The 23,293-nt window shown below is 36.5% G+C and overlaps 1 protein-coding gene across 1 annotated transcript in view; it reads left to right on the top strand.

The window, feature by feature from the left end:
- The first annotated feature begins 713 nt into the window (after positions 1–713).
- The window catches only part of LOC145693515 (protein takeout-like), a 48,513-nt gene continuing 25,933 nt past the window's right edge, over positions 714–23,293 (top strand). Inside the window, exons 1-3 of the mRNA XM_081769584.1 lie at positions 714–835; positions 12,143–12,238; positions 17,570–17,708. Of these exons, the coding sequence (XP_081625710.1) occupies positions 763–835; positions 12,143–12,238; positions 17,570–17,708 (308 nt within the window). The 5' untranslated portion in view covers positions 714–762. The remainder of the gene's footprint in view (positions 836–12,142; positions 12,239–17,569; positions 17,709–23,293) is intronic.

The raw sequence follows: 23,293 nt of genomic DNA on the forward strand, positions 1-23,293 counted from the left end.
ACCTGGCGTCCCTGGACGATCATACTGCCCGGGAAATTGGAGAGGAGGAACGGGATGAAGAAGTTAGAAATTGACCTTGGACTATTATGTTACATACATCCCGGGATTTGGCTGGTGTGAATGAGGAAAACCCAGGAGAAACGTCACTCAGGATTGCTGATCGGAAAAATCTGTTACAACTTTTCGACCGAGTGCTCCCACCGGGAATCGAACCCGTGACGGCTCGCACAAAAAACGAGAGCGTTAGCGACTACGCTACGCGGTGGCCACATTATTACGTCATGTACACTCATGTATGGCACGCATTGAAAGTCTTTGTTGTAGCTTAATGCTCTGTAAACCAACGCTTTTATTGTAATATGAGATGAAATTATACATTACGTTAATACAAAACAGTAGAATTTCCGGGAGCTACACAATAAGATACAAATGAAAAAAAATTGTCCATAATTTGATTAGCACGTGACAAGGTTGTTAGAAATTCTCAAGGATATCTTATGTTAGAAGGCGAGATACTACTATACTTTGCATGAAACAAAACATTAAGTAACTTAGCATTGCATGTGGCTAATTAGCCAATTCAGATATGTTAATACCTTTGGCTATAGACGATATATAACACGTGGAAGTATATATATCTTCTTTTTTCTTATTAGAAGGTTTCCTAGGTATTTAATGGAGCTCCTTGCTGCCCTTGTATCAGGTTTATGGATCTGAAGACAAGAGCTAAAAGATAAAATATCTTTGTGAAGTGTTTCGAAAATGATTTACTCAGCATCCATAGCTTTTGTTATAATCTGTGCTCTCAGTGTAGCGAACAGTGAGAAGAAATTATGTGAGTGTAAATTCAGTGATTTTTTCTCCTATTGTGATTGTGCTATTGTTGTTAAAATCAAGTGATTTAAAAACAGTTTTCTGTTCTTGATTGTGTTTGAATATGCGAAATTTGAATGGTAATAGTATGGGCAACCAAACAAAGCGGTGGCTCCAGTGGCGTATGCAGAATTTTGTCTAGACGGGGTTTTAAGTTGCTAAGATTATGCGATTTGAGATGATTTTATAGATATCTCAGTACAGTAAATGCTTATTTTTGCATAATATCTTGCTCAAGAGGAGGAGGGCTTAAAACCCGGAAACTTCGCCTTGTGTACACCACTGGGTGGCTGAGCATTAGATTACTCACCTCAGGTATTTTAAGGACTATAATTATATCCTTTGGAGAATTTCGTATTCATGAATCTTTTAGGCGTTGACGCGTTCCATCATGTTGTTCTCGTTTCATACATTTTTCTATCACAATTTGATTTTTTTTTTGGGGGGGGGGTAAGATCCTTCTTCGAGAGACGCGGAACGTAGTTGGTAAGTAGTATAATTTACATATTTTCCTTCATAAATGTGCTCGATTTTTCTCCCCGCCTACACGTGGTGACAACACTAATACCCTCTTATGGGCCTTCTGGCCATCACAGATTATTGCAACTCTAATCATTTACATGTAAACCAATGGTATGCACGCATAGAATTTCGTAAACAACGGACCATTCCTTCCAAATGTCTAACTTTTCTGTCAATCTGTATCTATAGAACAGAGGTGAGAAGAATATGGGGTGGCGGTTGCAACACTCACCAAAACTTTCATGTCACTACTGGCTCTTTTTCATCTTCACTGTTGTGATACCTCTCTGCTGAGCGATTCTTGTAAAGAAGTTTGCCATCCATGGATATTAAGTCATAGAATTCTGAGCAGATACACTGTTGTAACAGAATATATTTTAGAGTAAGTATCGCTGTAATAGTTTGCAAATTTGCGTCTGTTCTTCTCAGTCAAAAAATGGGAATACATAAGTGATAAACCCTTTCTCTCGAGGCACTTGAACTTGGTCGGATAAGACAAAAGATCAGAAGTTATGATCTTTTACAGCAGATATATCTTTCTTAAAATGAGAAAATGTTTCACTCCATTTGTCAGTTATGCTTCTGTTAAGAAAGTTTAATTTTCTCGTTTTGTCTTCAATATGACACATTTTATTCTTCACATATCCTTACTTGGAAAGAATTTCCTCTACTTCAGCAGCACAATCCTTAACAGGAATTTATGATGAAGAGTTAAGGATACCCACTCATTTTTTTTTTTTTTTAATGTGCAAAATGTTTTTCGTGTCCATTCCTCATAATCTGTTGTTGTTGAGTAAAATTTGTTGTTCTTGTTGAGTTGACATTTTGTCTGAAAGAGTTCTCAAAGCCTTCTTCTTCTTCTAAACTGACTACGTCAGCAAGTACAACATTAGTTATAAACTTCTCCTGTTGTCTTGCTCTCAGCATAACCAAAAGATAGTCAATTTATTTTTGTATTATCAACAACGCAAAAAAAAAAAAAAAAAAAAAAAAAGTCGTAAAGCATTCTTGAACATTTCTACAAGCTTAGGAAATAAAATCATTTCAGTACAACAATTCAAAGAAGGTTAAGGAAAAGAGTCTGGTTTTGGAATTGCCAAGTATACATTTTTATTCTGTCAGCTGAGAGTGGACCATTTCTATCAGTTAAATATTGATGACTTTATTTATTTTAATATCGCACAAATGATATTTACTTATGATTTGAAGGGACATTTTGGCGTACATATAGTTTAACTATTATACATAGAATATTAGCAATAACTTCAAGAAATAGAACGCCAATCTCAAACTCTGTCACTGTATTTGATAAGAAATGATTGATTTTACATCACAGTTCAAAATCTTACTTTAAACTGTCATGGAGACGCACACACTTATTATAAAACATCTCCCGTCACTCTGGCAACGTACAAATAGAAATATATCTAGATCAATCGACCGATATTGCTTGCATTCAGGGTTGCCACACTCGAGACTCACGATGATGCCAAACACGGGTCTGAATTATGCTAGATTTTTGTAAATTATGCCAGATTTTCAAATTATCTTTCCTAACTAATTTTAAAGACCCACCCCTATTTATCTTCATTATTTTAATGAAGTATATTAACTGTATTCATGTACAGCTAACATGATGGTAAATGGCACGTTATAGGGGAGGATGGTCGAATTTATATTTTTTGAATGGATAACATTTTAAGAAATATATACACAACATGCTGCTTCCGACATAGCCCTGAAGCATTTCTTTTAGTGTATTACTAGCTGTCCCCTGACGGTCATATCCCTCCCCTCTCAAGTTGTAAATTAAAAGGGACAGAAACATCCCAGATAACCACACATTCAGGTTTCAGTTGACAGTAATAAAGCTATGGGTAAGTAAATATGTTTTGCAGAGTCACGTTTGCTATTTTTGAACATTTGCGTTTGCTCTGAATTCAACAAAAAATTAGAACCGCAGAAATACTGACAGATTTCATTGCTCCAATCATCGCTTCACCTAAAAGGAATGATTCCCGGCAGTCCTTGAACCATCTAAATTTTCGTTCTTTTTCTGCTCACCAGAGAGAAGAATGAAATTATGCTAGATTTGGCCAGGATGCTAAAGTCAAGATGCTAGATGCTAAATGCATGTGAATTATGCTAGATCTAGCACCAAGATGCTAGATATGGCTTCACTGCTTGCATTATATATTTCTTCTTCTTCTTCTTCTACAAAATGCTCGAGCACTGTTGCCCTGATTACAAAGGAATATAAATAAAATATACCACGTTGTCGTTGTAAACCTTCGAGATATGGCCATAGATTACGTCAATCCGGGTCTGTTTCGGTTAAACTAGGTCGTCCGGAATTCCTACTTGTAGGACTAATATTCAAAGCGATATAAATCGTATTTAACTTTGTTAAATGAAGCATCCAAACACCAAATCTCATGTCTATAACCTTAAGGGATTCTGAGATGTAGATTTTTTATAGTAATAGTTGTAACCCAACCCATCTTTCTTCCTTTCTAGAAGCGAACGTTTCTTTATTTTACGGGTCATTCTATTTGAAAAGGGGTTTTTGAGGGTTTGAAAAACGAATTTTTCACACTGTTCAAAATAATTATTTTCTTTATTTTTCTGTTCGCTATAATGACTTACATTAACATCAATACAGTGGTTCAACACGAGAACCAATATTTTGAGAAATATTGGTAAATTTGAAAAATGCTCTGAACGAGGTGACAGCTAACTGAACGGAGGTGACAGCTAATTGAATGGAGAAGACTTTATACCAGCATGGATGTGACATCACATAAACGAAGGTGACAAGACGATCTCTTTCCAATTGAAAAGTAAAAATTTATAACGAATTTCGAAAAAAGTAGTATTACATAATATAACATTAGTATTACACATGTGCTTAAATGATTGCCAATGTCCAGAACTCAATTGTTGACATTGTTTAACATATCCTATCCTTAATATGAGAGTGGATCAAATATAAATGGGATTTTATTTCTTATTTAAATTCAATTTTTGAATACCACAAGGTACTTACAATTTATTTTTCCACATAGTTTCTCCCTTTGGAAATGCATTTGTCCCAGCGTATGGGCAGCTTTTTGATGCCCTCATTGTATAAAAAAGATGCCCTCTCGTCATCTTCAAATCGTTGCCCTCCTAGAGCTTCTTTAAGCGGTCCTAATAAATGGAAATCGCAGGGCGATAAGTCCGGGCTGTAATGAGGATGTTCACGTGTAGTCCAGTGCATTTCCTGTAGCTTCGAGACAGTTCGAGCTGCAGTATGGGTCGCGCATTGTCGTGCAGAAGGAGAATCTATCGGGGCGATTGGTCTCGTCTTTTGCGACGATATGCAACTCTTGCCGTCTTCAACAGCTCGCGTAGTATTCAGCATTTATTGTGAGTCGCTCATGTAAAAAGTCAATCAGCAACAGGCCTCGCCGATCGAAATAAATGGTTGAAAGAACCTTGCCAGCTGACAGTCGTGTCTTGGCTTTCATTGGTGCTATTTCTCCTTTCCTCCGCCACTCCTTACTGGCTTATTTGGATTCAGGAGTGTAGTTGTGAACCCATGTTTCGTCGCAGGTAACGATCCGACTCAAAAATGCATCACCTTCTTCCGCAAACCTTGCTTTAAGCCTCTGACAGACCTCCAAACGTCTCAACTTCAGATTTTCGGTCAAAAGGTGAGAGCTCCATCTGTAACACTTTACGGAACTGTAGGTCGTTTTTGATGATTGCTTGACAGCTCCTATAGCTGATTCCGACTTGTTCTGCAATTTCTGATAGGCTACTGTTACTCATAGATCGTCGTCAATAATGCCTTTAACTGCACGAATGTTTTCGTCCGTAATGCTGGTCCGAGGACGGCGATCGTATTGCTGATTTTCGACACTTTCTCCTCCTTCCTTGAACTTTTTATGTCAGGCATACACACACGTCCTTGACAATGTTTGATCCCCGAGCTGTGTAGTCAATCTCTGGCAAATTTCTGCCGCTGTAACTCCTTCACGAGCAAGAAATTTTATAATTATGCGTTGCGCAGTGCAGAGGTGCACTTGTTGCTCCGACATCATGAGCGGTACTGACAAAATGGCGGGAAATATCTAACAGCACGCTCTCTCCACTCCCAGCGGTCCCGCCTAAACATAGCAGAAGCGAGCAGCCAGTGCTACCAACTGTTGATGTTCAGGAACAAAATTCCCGTTTATATTTCATCCCCCCTCGTAATTGTTTATTATTATAAGAAGAAATACGATTGCGCATTAAAAATATAGCTAGTTAAGAGGTCTCATTGTGACGAAATTAAACTTCCGCTAATTTTACAGATTTTGTGCAATATCTTCGAAATGGATAAAATTAATCAAAAAGTGGAAACTCATTGTACTAGATAATATTATTTTGCATGAAACACCGTTATCACGACTCACCTATGTACTTTCGTTTTGCAGCCATTACTTAACGTGACAATAAATGTCGTATCTATAAAATGTTCGCAAAGCAAAAGCAGATAGGTGAGTCGTGACAACGGTATCTCATGCAGAATACTCTTGTCTAATATACTGCTTTTCCACTTTTCGATTAATTTTATCTATTTTGAAGATATTACAGATCACATCCCCTCAGTACAAGCAGTAATGAACGTAGGTGACATTACTTTATACGCACGGAGGTGACAAATTCCGTCATTATGGCACTATTAAAATATACCCCTAAGGTTAGATTCTGTTTAACCTTATTTTCAGCATTAATTCTTAAAGAGTAACATTATGATTCAACTAAATTAAATTATCATCTATAAATACCTTCTTATAATTTCGAACGGCGTTGACAGCTTGTGCTGAACCAAATTATAACAAGTGCGATTTCAGACAAATAAAAATGAACAATCACCATCAACAAACTTATCTCGCTTAACTGGCGCCTTTCTTGGAAAGTGCCATAAACTAACAAGTCCTGAGACTACGACAAAAATGAAGGTCAGAAATATGGCGGACATAGGCTATATGTTTTTTAAAATGCATTAGCACGGAGGTGACAAAAAACTGGATACAGAAATGAATGTTACTTTTAATAGCATAAAAAAGCTTATTTCCATCTATTCATTGATATTCATGCGTTAAAAAAGTCGTCTAAAACTTGGCGAATAAAATATATTACTTTAATAATTTCGAATCATTCAAGTAAAACTGTAAGTGGTTACAACGCACGGAGGTGACATATCACCTATTTTGACATCGATATTTTTAAATAAAATTATAAAAATATTACTGAGTTCATTATTAATTTTAAGTTACCTTTGCAATGTATGTACTTACACAATTTCAACGTGTTTTGATTTCTACCTGCCAATCAGCATATCAGTTACATCAAAAGTTCCATTTCAAATAGAATGACCCTTAAATAAAAACGGTCCACTCCAAATATCAACTTTAATGTCTCTAATGTTCAGGTATTAGTAGACATTCCCATCTTATTACAATAATTATAATCTCACCCTTTTCTTCCTGCCAACAGGGGTAAAAAAAAACTGGGTCTGAAAAGGTCGGGAGACGCATGACTGCACGCCGTTCCCCGTTTCTATCTTTGCCCATTTTTTTTAGAAAGTGGAGGGACGCTACGGATATTTTTGGAAGCAGGGGGACGGCGTCCCCCCGCGTTCACCCTCACTTTTACCCCCTGCCTGCCAACACAATTTTCTTCCTTCTTGGTCAGTATCAAAAAAAAAAAAAAAAAACACTGAAATATAGGACTGATTATTTTCAGAGAAGTCCAAATACCAAATTTGATGTCTGTAACCTTATGTATTCTGAGTTATGGACTCCTATAAAAATAACTGTAATATCTGGCTCATTTTCGTGCCCATCCCCTTTTCTTCCTTTGTAGATTAAATATTGAAAAAAGCGCTTAATTACGTATCTTATTATTTTAAATGAAGCCTAAGTACGAAATTTTATGATACTAAACTTCAGGAACATATGGACATTTTAATATAATATTGGCCACTCATAACCCTCCCAACCGTCGAATTTCAAAAGTCCTTCCTTAGTGGTACCTCAGGTCACAAATCCTACGTCCCGTACCAGTTTCAAGTTTCCCGCTTACGCGATTTAACCTAGGTCTCGACCAGTTGATCAGTCACTCAGAACTTTTTTTTATATGTAAGATAGCTTCGTTGTGACTACGCTGATACCATAGGCGCCTTTTGAGTGGAAGACCCGGGTTCAATTCTGAAAGGGAGTTCTTGTGGTTAAGATACCATGTTAAGCCGTAGGTTCATTTGCAACATAGTATTTCTGCTGAACAGGACATTAAACTCAAAAATCTAATAGAAAATATACTACATAAAAATAATATAAAATCCCTCGCATAGTTCTATCAGTTAATTGTAAAATAGGGTTTAGGGACCTCCTTTGATAACATTTGGACTAAAATACAGTAAAGTAACTAAAATGTATCAAATACAGTAAATATAATAGAACAGTCTGTGATGACTACAAGATAACTAACTAGTTTAATAAATATAGCTAATGTAGAAAAAGTACGAAACCGATGGCACGAACTGTTCCTTTCAGAGTCGTTTTGCTTGTGTATTGTATAACGTAAAACATTATTATTGGAAATAAGGTATAAGAAAGTAAACAGTAGTCTAGTTAATAGGTTGAAGGTCGAAAGGACAGCAAACGTGGAAGACAATATCTAGATTACATTGAATTTTTTATGTGGAAGCGATTGCATCAAATAGTCGATAGAAGGCCAACTAGGTTGCAATCTTCCGTGAAAGGTTAACATTCAGCACAAGTTCTAAAACATCTGTTTAATTTCACTTAAGCAATGTTATCTACTTCTTTCTCCTCCTTCAAATACTTTCAAGTTTATAATGAATGCGTTAGAGAAGAGTACTTGTCGCTGTATATATACAGTGAAACCTCCAATATATTATTGGAGAGAACCTTCCCTTATGCGGACACTCTCAAATACGGACACGGACAGTCTTCGTTTACCCCAAACTTTGTAGAAACCTCTTCGTAATGCACAGGAATTACTCTCAGCTCAGAAAAATGAAATGAAATCTTTGAGTTTTACGTCCCACGATTATGCCGGTTAGGCTAAAGGAGACGGTGATGATGAGTAATGAATGAAAAGATGGAATGAAGAAAGTGGGAGGAAACGGGAGAACCCCGAGAAAACCGCGGATTCCAACCCTGCTCCCGCCAAGTGAACTTTGTGGTGGACAAACAGCGTGTGCGTGGGTTTCCTCGGGGTTCTCCAGTTTCCTCCCACTTTCTTCATTCCATCTTTTCATTCATTTCTCATAATCACCGTCTCCTTTAGCCTAACCGTCATAAGCGTGGGACGTAAAACTAAAAAATGTCATGTCATGTCGATTCGCAACCTGAGGACGCCTCATGCCGTGTAAATATATATATATATATACAGCCCAGCATTGATCAAGTATAACATTCTAGCTTATAAGTTTATTTGCTTCTGCTGTTCCGAGCTTAAGATATAAGTAAAAATACATTAGGAATAAATGATAAAGAAACTAAGTGGATAACAATAAGAAATGATATAAAAAGCAATGAGTTTATCAGTACGGGACTGTATACCTACTTTTTCGCCACTTTGTATTTATAAACAAACTAGCAGCGTTCACCCCGCTTCGCTGGGGTCACCCCGGAACGCAATAAACTTTGTTACTTAGATAATTTTTACTTTTTCGCTTTCAAGTGATATGATAAAAACCATAGAAGATTGCAGTAAATGTTAACATTATATCGCCTGTCATTTATGTTAACCCGCCGAGTGACACGGTCATGTGGGTTGCATATAAATACGGTTAGATTTAGCTATGATGAGCTAACAAAGGATTTCTACGTTATGGACACTTGAATGGTCAATTATCTCAAGACACTGGTAATTGAAAATTAAAGTGATATGATAAAAACCATCTAGGGTCCAAATCTTAATAACCCCCCAAAAATGAAAGAAATTGGTTCAGCCGTATTAGCGTGATGAGCTAACAAAGGATTTGTACGTTCTCTTTTATATATATAGATTGCTTTGAATATAGGCGTATCTGTCCAGTTGCGAAAGATCTGTTGTTCACAAACTGTCGTAACTCAAGATACGACTGTTTGTGAAAATGGTTTATATGTTTCATCTTAAGATACGACACAGTGACGTCATCACCACAGTAAAAAAAACACACATTACAGATGTGTCGTTTTGGGAAATTGTAGAAGTCAGTGTATGCAACCACATAGTAAAATATCTCAATTTTCGATTTTTTTGAGATACGACACTGTCGACGAACAATTCCATGGGCTGTAAGTATACTCAATTTGTATGATCTCTGTAACAAACTCTTATCATTTACGGCCAAAGAATCATATCCCATCAGAGTCCGTTATTCAGAGATTTTACTGTACATTAGGCCTACCAGTAGTCATTAAGAAAGTATGGACGTTTATCTTAACTTTAAATGTACTGAGTATATGGAAGTCATATGTCTCGCTTTTGATATGCGGATTTTTAATTCATTGTTAAATGCTAGAGCTAAGCTATATGAATAATCTTTCTGTGTGCGTGGATCCGGGATCGATTTCTGGTGCGATGCTTGCCTTAGATATAGTCCGATTACTGATTCGAACCTTACTTTAAACATGGTCGAAGTTCGAACTTCAAACTAGAAAATTTATGGAAAAAAAAATCAGTAATTGTTGTTATTGATGGAAAACCTGTTATTAACCGTTAATTTGATGCATAAGAAAGTCAATAATGATACAAGTGATGGAATGGATTACTTGTCACCGAATCGCATGGTTCATTTGAGTTACAATGTTTGTCTGGATCTGACTCTTGCTTCTCTTTCCGATGACCTGGACAAATCCAGTGATTTAGACAGACCCGATGACGTAGATGAACAAGATGGTTCTAATAAAGCCGGTGACACGAAATCATCTGAAATATAAGATCTGCAAATTTTTATAGTTGATTAATTTTCGGTTCTAATCGAACTACAAAATTCATTTGTATGATTCCTCGTGTGACCTTTCTAAATTAAGGTATCATGTGTTCAGTATTTCAAATATAATTTCATGTTCATTTGTCTTTCCATGTTGAAAAATAATACAGTGGTTTCTTGAACAAAAATTGTGCATAAAAATTTAACAGAACAATGTTTGTGCTCAATGGGATCTTCTACGAAACGTCATATATTCTAAACGACAAGTTTTGTAGGTTCACTCAACTAAACTTTGACGATCCTTCATAAGCTTATTTTTTCTGTTATTGTCATTTGGATAAACCTTGTAGTTACTTTCAGTGCAAAGTTTTGACACACAGAGACATAAACAAGAAACGAGGAAAAAATTAGATTTAGTGGAAAGACAGGAAGAGCATAAAGAGTCGTGTTGTTAGAATTGCGTACATTAATACCCTCACACATACTCCCTATGTCTATGATGTCTATGTCTATGTCTATGTCTATGTTCGTCATGTTTGGGTTTTACTGGATCTGTCTTGGTCACCAAGTTATTTCGGATCATAGGTCTGTCCAGATCAAACTGGGTCACAGATCTTTCCGGTCAGACTGGGTCACTCTGGGATACGGGTATGTTCATTTCAGAGTAGGTCACGGATCTGTCCAGGTAAGACTGGGTCACTCTGGGTCATGAATCTGTCCAGGTCAGGTTGGGGTTACTCTGGGTCATGGATCATCAACATCACACTGGATCACTCTGGGTCACGGATTTGTCCAGGACAGACTTGGTCACTCTGGGTCATGGATCTGTCCAGGTTTGACTGGGTCATGGATCTGTTCAGGGCAAACTGGGTCACTCTTAGTCACAGGACTCTCCAGGTCAGATTGGGCCACTCTGGGTTGCGAGTTTGCTCAGATCAGACTGAGTCACTCTGGGGCATGGATCTGTCCAAGTTTAATTGGGTAACTCTGGGTCATGGATCTGTCCAGGTCAGACTGGGTCACTCTGAGTCACAGGTCTTTTCGGGTCAGACTGGGTTGCTCTGCGTCAAGAATCTGCCCAGGTCTGACTAGGTCACGGGTCTGTCCAGGTCAAAGTGGGTCACTCTAGGTCGTGAATCTGTCCAGGTCAGACTAGGCCACTCCGGGTTTTCCCAGCTCAGACTGGGTCATGGATCTATCCGGGTCACTAGATCTGGTAGGTCATGGGTCTGACTGTCTCTGGGTCTTCCGGGTCACGGATCGTACGGTTCATGACCAGTTCCACAACTGTATAATACAGTTGATTAATTATATTGTAAATGCAATATATATTTTTCATAAAATAATTACTTGTAAAAAATAAACCAAGGACGATTTTTTTTTTTTTTTACAATAGAGAAATTTACTGGTCAGTACCACATTTGGTTTCAAATTCTGATTTGAGGTCCATATGTGTTAAAGTAGTTTTTAACTTATCTGAATCATAGTAAGTGTGTCCTAGGTACAGTCTTGTTCAAGAAATGATGGCCACTCGCCTTCCTTTAGAAGGCTATATACTGGAATCATACTTAGAAAATCGTAATTCTTTCAGTCAAAGTAAAGAGTATCTGTTGGCCAACGAAAATCCACATTTCTTTGATTTAATTCCAGCTTTGAGTAAGATTACAGGATTTTTCAAAGACGTGTGGATGGAGTTTAAGTTCAAAACTGTAAATTGTCACAATAACAAGTAATAAATATATAACTTTCTGATTTTTTTTAATTTTCTAGCGGAACTCATTCCAGTATGCGAAGTCAACGATGCATACCTGAATGATTGCGTAGTGTCATCAGCTCAGAAGTTATTTGATATCCTTAGCAAAGATGGTAAGTGTAAACGTCTAAAATATTTTACATATTTCTAAACATTGACGTCTTTAACATTTTCAGTTATTTACTCTTTTAGCACGTTTGTAATTGTGGTACTGGACTTTTGGGTTAATTTTCTATATACAGTACGAATTCTTTTAACCCGTTCAATTAAAATTGGTCGTCTTCAAAAGTGACTTTCTTAAAGAATAATGAATGAATAATTAAGGATTTTCAGGTAAGGTAAGCTGGAATTGAATTAAGGTCTATTATGATGTTTGGTGCGTTTACTTTTACACAAACTTCTCTACTGCCCTATCAAACATGCAATAATATTACTTTACATAATTAAAAATCAAAGTGGAAGTACAATTAGCATGTACTTCGTTTATGTGATATCTAAGATTGTGCTGTCTAATTATCAATTCACAAAGGAAGAACATCAAATAGGCCTATACAATTCTATATAAGTTATTGGTAAACTTTGAAACATTCTCAAAATTGATCCTGCTTCCAGTGGTGCACTTCATTTTATCAGAAAGGAATTATTCTATCCAAAAGAGGTTTGGTAGTTGTCCTGATACGTTGCTTGGACTCATCGGACCAGGAGATCTGCACTTACAACAAAACCTTTATACTTATATCACCTGCCAGAATATTATGACCAATCTACCTTATATGTTATATGTTCACCTTGGGTCATAGGGCAGCAACAATGCACTTTGACATTGAAACAATGAGGACTTGATAGGTGACTAGAGGCCTAGGACACTACCGGTACATCAGCGCACACTATTCATTTAATTCATATAAATTTTGGGAAGGGGGTCAATGAGCTCGGATCTGATGCTCAATGATACATATAAAGTACTCAATTGGGTTAAAATCGGGTGAGTTTGGGGATCATTGCAGCAAATGATGTTTATACATGTGATCTTTGAACCAATAAACCCAACTTTGGTCGTTGCATTGTTCTGCTGAAAAATGCCATTGCCACCTGGAAATATAGCGGACATAAAGGGTGTAAGTGATTAGCAATAACCTGTCGATAGTTAGGAGCCATCATGATATCCTTTACATACTCTCCCGGCCTATGTATGAGTACATGAAAGTTCTCCAAATCATAATGGACCTAACGCAAACCTTTTATTGTCCTACTGTGCTTGTCTCGAGTGCTGTTTCTCTGAAAGACGACGGATTCTGACTCGGCTATCGAATGTGATGAAGGCAATATTGTGATTCATCGGACCATACAACGTTCTGCCATTGCTTGGTGGTCTAATAACAATACGCATGTATCCATTCCAGTCGTAATCGACGATGCCATGCGATAAACATTGGTACACGTGTAAGACGTTGGCTACGGGTCAAATATCTAACAGTGTATAGTGAACTCAGCGCTCATACACACTCGTGCTATGGCCATTGTTAAAGCATGTTAAAGCCTTCTGTTAATTGTGCAACAGTTTGCGTACGAATGTCGACAATGTAAGACATCTAATATCTTCACTGAGATTTAGTTGTCCTATATCTTGTCATTTGGGGTGTTCTGATTTCAGCGTTCTTTTCCCACATTTGAAAAACACTAATCACAACAGATCGAGGACACTTGAGAAGTCGCGCTGTTTCAGAGATGCTACTTCGAATATCATCACACTCTGGACCCAATCAAATCATGATAAATCTCTCGCCTTCTCCATTTTACGCACAAGTTGCACACTGACTTATTGAGTGAGATCCCTGTTACTGTGTAAGGAGCGGTTTTGCTGTGTCGTGTGACTCATACATCAGCCCAATGACTTCGTCCAAAAACTAGCGGATTTTCATAATGATTTCGCTGGTGACTGTACGTAAAGAATACACTTATTGCTGAAAGTTCCACGAAACCAGTGGTGGCAAACATAGATCGGATTCACTGTACGAGTGAAAATAATGAATCTCCAAGTTTGATTTTTCGGCCTACTCTAGTATAATGAAGCTGAGTTGTTCAGTTTTGTCTTATTAGATTCTGTTTTTCATTTATAATAAGAAATAGTATAGGGCAAATTCCTAAAGGAAAGAAATAAGGTTTCCAACAGAGTAGTTGTTGGTAGCATTTCTCTTTCCCCTGTAAATTGTAACACTTTAATATGTTCTTAATGCTACTGGGATGTTTGTTTTACCGTACTGCCATTCAATGTTTGGAAATTTAATTTGCCCTTAGTGTTTTTTTCTTAAAGGCAAATTATAATCCAGTTCACTGACGCACCTAGCTAAACTAGTATAGTGCTGCCTAAATGTCTTGAACCGTGGCAAAAATGTGAACTAAAGCTCACACCCGCTTCATACCCACGCATTGAGCCAACATGGGTTCAGCTGTTGCTAAGCGAGAGAGCCTTAGCGGAAGGGAGTGGAATTCTTTGAGCTGATAGCAGCGCATGGAACGGAAGACTTGGTGTCAAGTCAATGTAGTATATCTATAAACTAGTAGAGTGAGAGCAGGATACATTATGGATACAGTGACGCCATTACAGGCTTCAGGGGAGGCATTTCCTCCTTAAGTTTGTGTTATATATATATATATATATATATATATATATATATATATATATATATATATATATATATATATATATATGCACATCATATTTTATTTTATTTAATATTTGTATGTTAATAATGAACGTATGTAATCTTGGATAAAAGAAACTACATTTCTGTTACAGATCCCATAAATAAATAATAAATAAATAATTACGAAGTGTCCCTTAATGTCTTTCTTACTCCCCCGCAGTGTTTATTTTCAATGCGTTCCCTAAGAAATCGAATGCCTGTGGCCATGACAACTTTTACAATGAAGGTATCCATCTTTTGAATGAGTAATGGTTGGTTTATGCATAAATAACAGGATTCATTTTTTCCCTAACTGAAACTTTAGAAGAATCCCACATGCAAAAAGGAAATACATAATTTTTGTATTACAAAGTCTATCGTAATATCCTCATGTAGTTCTCAATTCTAGCTCTTGAGGGTGCTCTCAACAACTAAAAATAAGATTTCATTTCTTCAAACTAAAGGGGGAGAAACTTACCTAATTTTGTAATGATGTATAAGAACTAGCTGAAATGTTATTTTTCTCACCACAGGAAACATAGGTTTACGAAATGTATTTGAACCCCTTCTCTCTTAGGAAACGCATTTCTCTTCTTCGCAGAGAATAGATTTATAAAAAGAATTTGAACTACTCCCTCTTTGAGAAACATATTTTCCTTCTTCGCAGTGGAAAATAGGGCCTAAGTTTGTTTATTGAAAGTATTTGAACCCCTTCACCTCTTAGGAAACGCATTCCCCTTCTTCGCAGAGGGTGAAGAGGTTTTTATAAAGTATTTGAACGTCTTCACCCCTTAGGAAAAATATTTCCCTTCTCCACAGTGAAAAATAATTTTATTGAAAGTATTTGAACCCCTGCATCCTTTAGAAAATGCATTTCCCTTCTTCACAGGAGAGAGAAAAGCTTTATGGAAAATGTTTGAACCCTTCTGCCCGTAGAATACGCACTTTAACCTTTATTTTACGACTTGTCAGTACACTGCCAGAATAGTAAATCCGTTCTTTCCCGCGTGTCACTGTACTGACACAGACCCGCGAGCACACCGGTTGAGAACCAACGTTTTTGGTTAATTTCACTATGGACTATCTCTTCATACAATAAGGCACATCATTTAAAAAAAAATATGTGTGCTCGCGGGTCAAAGTAGACCTTTCGCCTGTGTCTGTACAGTGACACGCGGGAAAGAACGGATTTACTATTCTGGCAGTGTACTGATAAGTCGTAAAATAAAGGTTAATGAAAGTGCAAGAGCAAAAATCCATAATGTCACCCCTTGTTGCCCGTAGATCTCACCCTCCATGGCGATGTGAAGTGAATTTTGGACCAAAACAGCATTTGAGACCTAAACAGCATTATGACACGATTCATGTCAGCGACACCGAAAATTATGGATTAGACACTATGGACACAAATAAAAATGGAGTCATTTTAGATTAATTTTACATGTGACTCCTTCTCCTCTTGACACTCATGGCGAAAATTGGTAACACATTATTATAAGATAGGCTACTTGGGAGATTTAAGATTTTTTGCTAATCGTGTCAAGTTTAATTTTAATTGGTTCAGTAATTGAAGCGCTTGGAGGATAAAGGTTAGCACGACGGGACAAATTGAATGGGACTGTAACAAATTGAATACGACGGGAAAATTGACTTTCACAATGTTGTCCGGTAACATACCGCCTTTGTCGTTTCTAAATATCTGCACTCAGAGGAGAACTCACTACATAATATGTTACGTAGCATGATTAACATATAACACGCGCATGAATCGCCAGAATGCAACGTTTCAGAAAATGTAACATAACATCCTTTATCCTCCAAGCGCTTCAGTTGTTAAGGGATGGAACCTCACATTCACACGAATATAACATTTGATGTTTTCTTTACTTAGTTTCAGACGGTACAAGTTTAAGTTTTACTAATGTGACTGTCCGCAAGAGACGTCACTGGCATTAACTGAGAGAATTTTATCCGTTTGACAGGTATATGCAAATGTCTGCCACTATACCCAACTGAAGGAAAAAGCTTTTCTATATCAAATGCGCCCTTGCTGGCGCTGCTGTCGATGTGTTTTCTTCCGTAACTCTCTCGGAAGAGAAGGAACAAGTTACTGTGGCCGAGATCTTTCAATAGTTGGATACGGACAACTTTGCCACAATGAATTATTTCACGGACTTCGCTGTGCACTGTCCTGTTACCCATCTAAGTAGCCTACGATCTTCACTTGTTAAGACCAAACGACTGAATGACAAATTGGCAACACGGCCGATGTCATTTAGTTCTTTCCCCAAAGCAAACGGATGGTATCCTCCGTAACACAACGGCGGGGCTGAGGTCGAAGAATGTTTCACATATTTTCCGAGGGCAAACTTGAAATAGAAAGCCTCTAATGATTTTGTAGAACCTCTATATACAATTGCATCGAAAGAAGGCATTACCTTGTAATCTCCCGTCTATCTCTTGCGAATAAAATTTCATTGAATAATACTAACAAATGTTCAGACCATACCCATCAATTATTTCTGTGAATATCATATTAACATTATACAGGGGTAAAAGTAGATCTTTCGAAAAGGTAGGAGGACGCATGACTTCAAGCCGCTACCCGTGCCTATCTTTGCCCATTGTATTTTTTTTTTTTAGAAAGCGGGGGGGGGGGACGAAACATATATTTTCTGGAAGTGGTGGGACGACGTCCCACCGCGTTCCCTCTTACTTTTATCACTGACATTATGATATATATTATTGTAATTTCAGGGTTGAAGGATTACGACATGCCTCCTCTCGAGGGCATGGTAGTTCCTTATATGAAAATAGACCAACCTGGAGGACTTTCGTTAATCACAAGGAACACCGCACATTTGGGATGGCGTACATTAAAAGTATACGAAGCAAAGTAAGTATTAGTTTAGTTTATTATAATTATCCTATTTTTACTTGCATAGTTTTCCGTTTGTTGACATGAAAAAATTTGATTTCAAGAAACAATCGAACACTAATTTTTTTTCTCAATTTCGATGTTTCCTAATGTTGTACCCGACAGACATATGCAGTAGGGTGGAACGAAAAAAACAAGTTTTGATTTTTAATTTGTAATAGCACGGAAAAGTTGCCTTTTGGTGTAGATAAGATAAAAATGAAATATGAAAAATATTGGAGCACGTCTTGAGGTGCCGCAAGGACGATAAATTTTCATAAAATTGCAATTTTCGCTACATTTTATTTCTTTTTTTAAAAAAAAGAAGTTGTCAAATATTTTTTTAAATTTCAAATACTGTCAAATAAGCAACTTTATGTCAAAAAGACACACACATACATATTTTATCTTTTTCGATTAACTCTTGAGGTGTCGCATGACCAATAAAATGTTGTAAAAACACACTTTAGGAGCTAAATTTAGTGACATTTTGCCAATAGAAGTTGGCAACAGTGTTTCCATGTGGTGACAAACTCAGATTTGGTGTCAGTAGCTTTGCTGAGTTCAGTTGAGTTGGCGTCTATTGTGTAACAGAACAACGTAATATTTTGTTAGTTTGTGTGCTACTTTATTTTGTGAGTTAAAATGGCTCAGTCTAAACAAGTGAATACAAGACAAATGACGGAATGTCCTATTTTTTGAAGATTTAGTGATTGTGTGAAGTTGTACTGCCTACTTACAAGATGTAATGAAGTGCTACTGTTTTATTGGACATAACTTCAAAGTTGTGTCAGGGAAGTATCCTGCTGTAAGTGAAATATGTGAGACTTTAGTTCCTAAAATAGAACAATTATGGTCAAGAGCTTCTATTCCCACTGTTTCTAACCTTAGAATTTCACAATTGATAAAAGTTAGTCATGCTAAATATAGGAATTTATTAAGGTCTAAAAGTAGAAAAGGGTCAGATAAGTTGGACTTGAACGTCGCAAAATTTAGAGAAGCTAAACGTTTATTTGATATTGCTGCCTGCAAGTGTCAAAACTTTGATACTTGTAGTTGTATAGAAGAAATAAAAGCACGCGTTTTAGAACAAGACTCAAAAAGATCAACGTTCTACCAGGAAAATGGTTATGAGTAATGTTGATAGAGCTATCACAAGCGCTTTGAAGAAGAAAGAAGCAAGAAAAAGTAAAGAAAGACAGAAAACAGTTATGTTTAATCAAGAACGGACACAAAGTAATAGTGTAACAGAAACGGTTACTGACGACATTGACAGCACTGAAGACCAAATAGACCTGACTTTTGAAGAGCAGCTACCAGGCCTTTTTAAACTGAAAAAAGATAGAAAAATAGGTACTCAGATGCGTATGAAATTGCCACCTGTAACTTCCATTTGTGACCGTACCGGAATATCAGATAGAGCTGCTGCAGCTATAACTAGTGCTGCTTTACAGGACTTGGGTTTAATCACAGGGGAAGACAAAAGCAAAGTAATAGACAGGATGAAAATTAGACGAGCAAGATTTTTTAAAAAAAAATCAAAGAAATGTCACTAATGATAGTCTTTATCAGATAATTGAAAATGAGGATTGTTTTTTGATGGAAGAAAAGACAAATCAATTGTTCAAGAAAAGAAAGGAACTAAGTTATACGCGTACAAAAACGTTATTTCAGAAGAGCACGTTTCACTAACAGAGGAACCAAACTCAAAGCTTTTAGGTCACGTAACACCTAAATCTGGCACTGGAAAGGACATAGACGACAGTATACTGAAGTTTTTTGAGGATAGAGGACACAGCGAACAACTTTTGAACTTTACCGTTATTGGGTGTGATGGAACCGTTGTAAGTACTGAACATAATAATGATGTGATTTCTTCAATGGAAAATAAAATAGGAACACCTTCATAATGGTTAGTTTATTTGTTCCACGGAAATGAGCTGCATTTGCGACATCTTTTCTATCATTTAGATGGTAAAACGAAGGGATCAAATGAATTTAAAGAGGAAATAGGTCAACAGCTGCAAAACTGTACTAATCTTGCTGTGGTTACTTTCTTGCCAATTGAAAATAACCTTCCTCTTTTGGAGAACATAAATGATTTCAAGTACGGATCGAAAATATTTGTTGGATATGTGTATCGCTGTATCAAGTGGAAATTGTTCGCTAGATTTATCTTTAAGAAACTCTGGAAAACTTGTTCACTCCAGGTGGCTTACATTAGCAAACCGTATACTTAGATTGTTTGTGGCAACTGAGAACCTTAAGACTCTAGCTGAGTACATTGTAAAATTGTATGCAACTATGTGGTTTAACATTAAGTTGAAACTTTCATGTACTTATAGTTCCAAACATCTATTTAATCTTATCTCATATTCACGCTCTCTCTCTCTCTGATGATTTTAAGACGTTCTAGATCCAGTTATTCAAAGAAATGGGTACTTTGCTGCTGCAGAAAATCTCCTTTTGTCCATGCTATGTGATGAGTGGAAAAATGTAAGAGAACTCGGTTTACGACGTGTTTTAAAAGCAAGAACAGAAAATATAGGCGGATTCAGGAAGTTTAAAGTTCCACAGATAATCTTTGACGCAAAGGTTTTATCGACATGATATCATGGACTGAAAATGACGTAACTGAACCCCCCTTGGTAAAACATGTTCCCAGTACTTCTCTCAAAGACTTTATATGGAAAACATCTGAAGCTCAACCAAATAGTCAAGTGGACCTGCTTATCGACTTTAACCGGCTTCCTTATTATACGCAAGCAGTGAAAAGAGTTGTGAAACTGGTGACCGAATAGGCTCAAAATGTCTGTGGTTCATTCGCAAGTGAAGGATATATAAGACCGAAAATTTACTCACGTGAGAACATGCCAAAATTTGATTTTTAAAAAAGTTTAATGTGTCAATGAAGTAGAAACAAACATTTTGCAGCTGTAACATTTGTAATCATTGTGGGTATTTTAAACGATAAAAAATGAACTTTCATTCTCTTTAAAAGTGTACTATGATATTTTTTACGTGTATTCTAATAAAAATATATGTAATTGATTCCACGAGCTTTTATTTCAACCTCATTTACTACTATTTGTTACAGCAAAAATAGTTCCCAAAAATTTCAAAATCAGCAAAAATACAAACCTTTTCACAATAATGTTTTTAAATTATATTTCGTAATTGATATTTTTTTCCGATTCTAATACTTTTATATATATGAATTTACAACTATCTTTCGTAGCATTATATGTACGAGAAAACCATAAATAATTTACCAAAGTTTATAATTTTTCAATTTTTAATTTCTTTTTACAAACTTTAAGCTCTTTGCGGCACCTCAATATGTTGCAGTATAACAACCAAATTTTTTCTTCTTCTTTTTGAACCTAAAAGGCAACTTTTCCGCACTATTACAAAACTTAAAAAAATAAAAAATAAAAATTGGCCATTTTCGTTCCACCCTAATATGCAGTTAGGTTTAGAGACAAAATAACCTTTAGATTGGTTATTTCCAACTTATACAATCGAAGAAATAAGAAAAACACGAGAGCAAGGAGGGGAGGGAAGCCTAGGTGTTGCGAGCCAAAGATACGTACGTAAACCATATAGCCACAAGAGAGCTTCAACATAAACTGTAGGTATTCATTCTTTTTTTTTTTTTAAAAAAAAAAAAGAAAAGAAAAAATCTTCTATTTATCCAACGTTAAAATTTACGTTTAATAGACAAATCAAATACAACGTAGTTTTGCCTGTACTTTCAACACAATTGATTTCCGTTGGTTCCAAAGAAGTGAGATAGATATAGAATTTGCAACTATTATGTTTTGCATTGACCTATAAATACTATACTGAAATGAAGGAGAAAATTGCAATTTTTGTTTAAGTTTCTGAGAGAGTAAACTTTTAAGAGAAAGATAAGTAAGTAAGGGAAATTTATTTACGTAAAAATAAAGTGAAAACGTGTACCAGCCTGTATTTTTCTTGTTTTTTTTTTTGGGGGGGGGAGGAATCACCTAGCAGACGTATTGTTTGGAACCACAAATGTAAGTTTTAGATCCTTGCATTTAGGGTGAGAGCAGAAGTAATGAAATCACTTGCCTTGTCCATTGGAATTTTTGAAGTCTATTTGGCTCCAATTGAACCATTTAAGGGCATATACTGGGAGAGAGGTATTCACTTGATTTAATACTGCCTTGAAATGGATGCAACAGCAACATGATAATGAAATGAAATGAAATTTTTAAGTTTTACGTCCCACAATTATGCCGGTTAGGCTAAAGGAGACGGTGATGATGAGAGATGAGTGAAATGGTAGAATTAAGAAAGAGGGAGGAAACGAGAGAACCCCGAGAAAACCCACGACCACGGTGTTTGTCCACCACAAAGTCCACACGGCACGAGCTGGGATCGAATCAGCAACCCCAAGCACCGGAAGTGAACGCTCTGCCACTGACATCTATGCAACCACGCACAACTTCTTTCCGTCAAGCTTAGCAACACGCAAAGGCGTGTCACCAGGAAAAAAAGAAGAAATCTTTTAGTTTAACGTCCTACGATTATGCCCTTTAGGCTAAGGGAAACGATGACTAAAACAAGTGAATGACGATGGAAGAATTGGTGGAATGAGAAACTGGGAGGAAACGGGAGTACTCTGAGAAAACTCACCGATAAGATGTTGTCCACCACAAACTTACTTGGCCGGGGATCGAATTAAGTATTCCACCCACCAGAAGTACAAATGATAGAAAGAAAGAAAACGTAACCTCTATATGTATGTAATATTGCTAAAGTACCGGTACTGTATTTTTTAATATTTGTAGTAAAAGTGATCTAATTTTCAACTTAGAATAGGCCTAGTTTTCTTATATTAAAGAAAGGTGATTTCAAAGAAGTTTTTATTTCATATCATAAGGTCTTTTTGGTTATATTGCTTCAATGATCTTAATTTCTAATATCCGGATTGTATCCAGAACTTGTTAATCAGTAAATTATGATTGAAATTTCGCTTTATAGGCGCCTCAAATTGTTTGTAAGTTATCTGAGCTGACTCTTATTTGTTCGTATCAACTGTCAGCGTTTGCAGGCCTAAGTCAGCACTTCCTCTTGTATTACCAGTAGAATTTTTTTTAGAGAAAACTAGCCCTTTTTTGTGTTACTGTATACACATCTTCACATCAACAAAGATTTATGCTGACGCCATCAAACTGTGATCTCGTATTCAAGGTTAAGCAGACTGCCAAACGATAATCTCATCTTGTTTATAAAAAGTTACGGTCGTGTCCATTTAAGAAGAAAGGGAATATATGTATAATAGCTTACTCAATAATGCGAGTGACTTCCAAGTGAAAATATTCAGCTTATGAGTGATAGAAACAAGGTTTTAGCCACTGTATTAACTGTCTTTGCTATTTATTTATTTATTTTTTAAATAACCATTAGCTTTAGAAAATTGATTGATTACGAGAAATGTATGAAAGCATTAATTGGCAGATGTATAATGTTTAGAAATCAATGCTAGCTTTTGATTATTATATCTCATTCATTGCAGTGTTTATTGGCATCATGCT

The sequence above is a fragment of the Thermobia domestica genome, chromosome 8, assembly GCF_964235325.1.
Source record: "Thermobia domestica chromosome 8, izTheDome1.hap1.1, whole genome shotgun sequence".
In the NCBI taxonomy this organism is placed as follows: domain Eukaryota; kingdom Metazoa; phylum Arthropoda; class Insecta; order Zygentoma; family Lepismatidae; genus Thermobia; species Thermobia domestica.